Source organism: Pteropus alecto, unplaced genomic scaffold, assembly GCF_000325575.1.
Source record: "Pteropus alecto unplaced genomic scaffold, ASM32557v1 scaffold326, whole genome shotgun sequence".
In the NCBI taxonomy this organism is placed as follows: Eukaryota; Metazoa; Chordata; class Mammalia; order Chiroptera; family Pteropodidae; genus Pteropus; species Pteropus alecto.
In genome coordinates this window covers 1,387,624-1,393,629 of record NW_006438873.1, presented here as the reverse complement: position 1 = coordinate 1,393,629, position 6,006 = coordinate 1,387,624, and the positions used below count along the sequence as shown (strand labels likewise).

At 50.8% G+C, this 6,006-nt stretch overlaps 1 protein-coding gene across 2 annotated transcripts in view; it reads right to left on the bottom strand.

Annotated features, from left to right (window-relative positions):
* Positions 1–2,629, bottom strand: part of HSPBP1 (HSPA (Hsp70) binding protein 1) — a 10,208-nt gene extending 7,579 nt beyond the window's left edge. Inside the window, exons 1-2 of one of the 2 annotated variants that reach the window (XM_006915951.3) lie at positions 2,472–2,629; positions 1,847–2,053 (exon numbers count right to left, since the gene is read on the bottom strand). In XM_006915951.3, the coding sequence (XP_006916013.1) occupies positions 1,847–2,050 (204 nt within the window). In that variant the 5' untranslated portion in view covers positions 2,051–2,053; positions 2,472–2,629. Of the gene's footprint in view, positions 1–1,846; positions 2,054–2,245; positions 2,300–2,471 lie in introns of those variants that run through there. The other variant, XM_025049660.1, reaches the window with a different exon arrangement.
* Between the last annotated feature and the right edge of the window lie 3,377 nt (positions 2,630–6,006).

Genomic DNA, 6,006 nt, shown 5'->3' with positions numbered 1-6,006 from the left:
AGGCAAACCTCTATCAATAATTCATGAATAACAGTCGTTAATAATAACTGCCAACGTCTGAGAGCTGACTGTTCTTCAATCAACAGATATCTACCAAGCTTCTTTTCCTGACACCAGATCTACGGAGAGATAGACTATGGGGTGGAAGACAGAGAGGGCATGACTCCTAGGTTTTTGTCCTGAGCAACTAGAAGGAGATGGGGAAGACAGTGGGAGAAGCAGATGTGGGGCAGAAGTAGATTAGAGCTCATTTTTGAACATGTTAAGTTTGAGGGATCTATTAAACATCCACAGTAAAGTATTAAATAGGCTTCCTATGGTTCAGGGAGGAGGTCCAGCCTGGACTTAGGTTTCTCAGCCTTGGCTCTACTAACACTTTGAGCTGATAGTTCTGGGGTGGGTGCCGTCCTGTGCACAGCAGCATCCCCAGCCTTCACCCATTAGATGCCAGTAGCACTGGCCCCCCTATTTGTGACAACCAAGAATGTCTTCACACATTGCCAAATGTCCCCTGGCAGATAAAATCTCTCCCAGTAGAGAACCACTGGCCTAGAGATATACATTTGAGAGTCGTCAGAGTAAAGCCTCAACACATGAGGTCACACAGAAAGTGAGCGCAGATAAGAGCCCAGGGACCTCCATCACTAAGAAACTGGGGAATGAGGAAGAACCAACAGAGGAGATGGGGAAGAACAGCCAGTGAGTAGGATGAAAACCAGGACACTATGTCATTCTAGAAGCCAAATGAAAAAAGAGATCAAAGAGAGGGCAGTAATCAATGCTGCTATTCAGTCAAATAAGGTGAGAGCTGAGAACTGGCCACCAGAATTCTTTTTTTTTGCCAGGCCCCACGTTTAGTGCTCGTATGAGGTCTCTGTAGTCACAGTCATGGATAGATGTGGGCAAGATGCTAATATTTCTGTGCCTGTTTCCTACCTCATTATCCTAAAGTTTCAAAGATATCATGGATGTAACTGGATTAGTATAAAGTTTCTTATACAGGCAGACCTTGGAGGTACTGCAGGTTCAGCTCTAGACCACCGCAATAAAGCGAGTCTCACAATAAAGCAAGTCATGATCTTTTTGCTGATCGGGGGTGAGGGGGGGCCTTAAATTTGTAAATAATGCAACATCCATGAAGCACAATAAAACTAGGTATGCCTGTGGTCATCACCACTACCAACTAAATGTCATATATAATAAATATTGCTATTAATCTCCAAAGCAATGCTATGAAGGAAGCATTATTTTCCCCACTTCACAGATGAGAAAATTGAGGCACAGAAAGGTCGTGACTTGCCCAAGATCACACAGTCGGCCATCTGCAAAGCCTGAAGTCTAAACAAAGCAGTCTTTCCACAGAGCCTGTGCTCCTAATGAGAACATGCTGCCATCTTCACGAGCGCTGCCTATGTGCCTGGCGCTGTGTGGAGGTCTACCTCAACTGTAACCTCAGATCTACCCTAGGAAGTACAGTTATTATTCTTAATATCATCACCAATTTGCAAATGAAGAACTTGAGGCTCAGAAACACTGATATACCCAAGGTCACGCATCTGGATGATGCTGACGCTAGAGAGCCCCTGCTTTTGACCACGAGGCCATTCTGCTTCCCAGCACGGTGCTGGGACCCAGGGATCTGGCCCTCCAGATACTTCTGAGATGTGATCTTCATTCAGTCTACAATAACCCCGTCTAGCACAAATATAGCCTACTGTGCCTTCACACCCCAACTCCCTCCCCCCCAGATAGAAAAACTCCAGCTTCTAGCTCCCCAAGCCACACTTCCCAAGATATATCTGTCCCCACAACCCTCACCCTAGCTTCTTGAGCCCCCACCTTTTACCTCCTCACTCATGGGTTCTGGAGGGGGATCTGGCTCCTCAGAGCCCGCCGTGATAGCCATCTGCAGCAGGCCTTGGAGGCTGCGTGGGGGCGGGTGATTGCCCGTGCCCGCCGCCGAGGAGCCGCTGCCGCCTGATGAGCAACCCTGGGAGGCTGGGGGCAGCGCCAGCGGGAGGCGACTGCCCCCCGAGCCTTGGTCCGCCATGAGCTGTTTGTGAAGAGAAGAATATGTTGGGGTAAGGGTGGCCACCGCTGAGGTAGCTCTGGCGTGCTGGTGGATAGACTCCTGGGGGGGTCTGCTGGGAAGGTGGCGTTTTAGGGGAGCTCAGCGGTCCCCCGTGACACCGAACCGCTTTGCCCATACCCTCCCTAACCACGGTCCCCTTTCCTTCCTTCATACCAACCGAACCCTTGCCCAAAGTCACAAGCCCCGCCTTCCTCGCTAGCAACAGGCCCCACCCACTCTCCGTAGCAACCTTGCACCCCCCCATCTCCACTGCATGCGTCCCCGTTTCTTAGCAACCCCATTGCCCTGCCTCCAGGGCAACTAGCCCGCCTTAGGTCGTCTAACCAACGAATCTCCTCCCTCCACTCCTAAGAGAGGAGTCAGACGGGGCGAACCTCACCTCTCCAGACCTCGAGTCGCCGCCGATACTAAAGACAGAGTCGCCCGCACCTGCCTCTGGTGGGCGCCGCCATCTTGACCGGAAATACGCACGGTCTCGCCCGGAAGTTCCGATTTCGGGCCGTAGCTTGGGCTGAGGCTCTTGCCTTGCACTTAAGCCCTTCCCACCTGTTCGTATACGGCCCTCGGTCACGCCCATCACGTAGGCTCCGCCCCCGACGGCTGCTCAGTCTAGGCCCCGCCCCCTTTCCGGGTCCTACACCTCAATGAGCCCCGCCTCCTAATTCACCTTGCAAGCTCCACCCTTCCTGGTGTACGCCCTGCTCCTCCCAGGTCTGACTCCGCCTCAGGTGGGCCCCACCCACATCCATGTTACCTGCCCCCTATAAACTCTGCCCCACCCCGCCACTTCAGGCTCTGCCCCTGGGCTTTCGGCCTCTCCCTATTAAATCCGCCTCTGTGCCGGTGCGCCAGCCGCTCCCGGTTAGACCCCGCCCCTAACATGGCCCCGCCCTTTATGTCACCACACCCCTTCTTGGTCACACTCCGTCGTCGTGGATTGTGCGGGTCCCTCACCTCCAGACCTTTTACCCTCCACCTGAGCCCCCACCCCATCTTTTACACGAGCCCAGGGTTTTCACCCCTAATATATGGCCTGAGCAACCTTTGACCCACCCCACCCCTCCTCTTGGCCTCAGTTTCCACATTCGTCAACAGGGGCTTCCTGTTCCCCACCCTGCAGTTTCCGTGCAGACCTCTCTTATCACTCCCTTCTTCCTCGTGGAAACTTCCCTCAGTCTTGCCAGGCTTAGGGAAGGGATTCTTGAAGCAAAATGCACAGGTGATGTTGTTTGGGAAGTTTGCTGCCTCCATACACCAGATTTGGGGCTCAGGGCTGGGATGAGCCTCTGCAGTCTTGGTCTGCAGAGGTGTTTGCTTTGGGCTGGGCTTAAGGATATCCTGGCTCTAGTCTTCCATTAAAGGCTGGCCCCCTCTAGAAAAATGTAGTCAGCTTCAGGTGGGGCCCACAGTCTCAGATGTATTGAGCTGCTAGGCCTGGATGTGCAAGGTGATATTTTGGGCAGAGATGGAAAGACAAACAGGCTATATGTGCGAGTGTGTGAGTGTGTGGTGTTTGTAGTACTGTGGAGGATAGCTATCAGATAGGGGTCTGGGCCCATTGGTACTCTATTGTATGTTTCCTATGTCTGCTTTTAACATATTACAAAAAAAAAAAACTTAGTGGCTTAAAACAACACAGATTTATTATCTTATGGTTCTGGAGGTCAGAAGTCCAAAATGGGTTGCGGACTTGTGGACTTGTGCTGGACTAGAATCAAGGTGCCAGTAGGACTACGTTCCTTCTGAAGGCTACAGCAGAGAATCTGTTTCCTTGCCATGTCCAGCTTGTAGAGACCACTTGCATTCCTTAGATTGTGGCCACATCACTTTGACTTCAGCCTCTATCATCCCATCTCCTCTGACTCTGAACCTCCTACTTCCCTCTCTCAAGGACCCTGGTGATTACATCTAGGACCCACCCACACAACCGAAGATCATCTCTCCATCTCAAGATCCTTAACTCAATCACATCTGCAAAGACCTTTTTGCCATGTAAGATGTCAAATTCACAGGTTCCGGGAATTAAGATGTGACATCTTTGGGGCCTCTCGTTCAGCCTATTATATCTATGTACATGTAGGTACAAGTCTATCTTATCTGTCTAATATATACATACTTAATTATACATAATACCATATAATGTATGTACATGTAACATGTAACCGTATATCACATAGTGTTTGTGAACATATGTGTAATATGATAGTAGCCTACATGGTGGTCCCAGGTACTCTACAAAAACCATAACCTTTACAATGATCTGTATGTAGGGTAATCACATATTTTCCATTTAGAGCAAGAAACTTGAGAGTGAAAACGGACCCTATTAATAATTACGAATACCAGGCATAAACCAAGACTTCTAAGGCCCAGTGAAATCTGCTTCATCACCTCTTTTCATCTCAGTCTACATCCTAACTCCCCACCAGCCACAATGACCCCTTCAGTGTTCCTAAAACCTACCAGTCACCCTCCCACACAGAGACTTCATGCTTCCTGTTCCCTCTTGGCACTGTATCTAAAATACTTTGCTCAACAAACACTTCCTGTCCCCCTTCCCTGCTTCAGTCTCCTCTTTAACATTGATTACAACTATATAATAGACCATACATTTTGCCCGTTTATCTTGTTTGATCATTTGCTTCATCCACTAGGATGGGAGCTCCATAGAGCAGGAATCTGTTGGTTTGGTTCACCTCTGTGCCCTTACCACTTGCAGCAGTGCCTAGGTCAGACTTGGCACTCAATAGAGGTTCATGGAATGAAGGTGGCTGACCAAGAGACTAGAGGCTCATGTGTACACTCTGTAGGGGATTTGGGGGTTAGACTGATGCCTCACACCTTTGAGTACCTGATATAGTTGAGTCCTGGATGGTGTGAAAATCTAGCTGAGCACAGATCCATGAATGTGCTATAGTGGGTACATATAATTATATCGAGGCCCACGTGTGGATCTAGGCACAGAGAATACACAGGGGTCTAATAAAATGTCCAGGGACCTCAAGGGGTTTTGGAAGTTTCTCCATAAGAGCATGAGGACCCTAAATGGAGATATGGAACCAAGCTGATCTGAAAACATGTGTCCTAGGCTGTGGGTGGATATGGGTAGAGAAAGGATGCTGGTAGAGAAAGAAGTCCCAGGTGGGTGGGCTTGGGGGCCAGAGGAAACAGGTGAGCAGGGTCGGCAATCCCAAACTTCCTTCCTTCCCTCTGCCTCTATCTCCATCTTTCTGTGCCCCTCCAATCTGTCCCCATCTTCCTCAGCATCTAGCCTTCCACCTATGTGTACTCCCCTTCTATCCCTGTCTCTGCCCCTCTCTCTCTGTAGCTTTCTCTACACTTCCCTGTTTCTCTCCAGCTGTTTTCTGAACCTCCCCCCGTCACTTGTCCATTTTTCTGCCCCTTCTCAGACTGGCTCTTTGCTCCTTTCCCACCTCTCCGTCTTTCCACTTCCTCTCCTTTTCTGTTTTCCTGCAATTCCTTCCCCATCTCCTGTTTCTCTGCTCTCCATTCCTTCCTTCCCTCTGTCTCTGCCCATCTCCATCGTCTCCGTATCCTGCCTCTGCCTATCCTACCTGCCCCAGCCCCGGATCTGGTCGCCTCCACCTCTCTTGTTGCCACCTCCATCTCTGTGTGGGACTCCGTCTCCCTTTGTGCAGCTCCATCCTTGCCGGGTCTGTCTGCTCCTCATCCTTCTCCCTCCATCCTCTCGCGTCCTGCATCCCTCCCTCCCGGCATCCTCCCACCTCCTCGCCATCCCTCCAGCTCGCAGGCCCGCCCCCTGCCCCACTCCCCCTCCCTCTGAAAGGGTTAACTTTGGGGAAGGGCCGGGAGTCCCCGGATGGTGATGTCAGCGTGCCGAAGAGAAAGGACGAGGTGGCGGGGGGAGGCGGAGAGGAGGAGGAGGCGGAGGA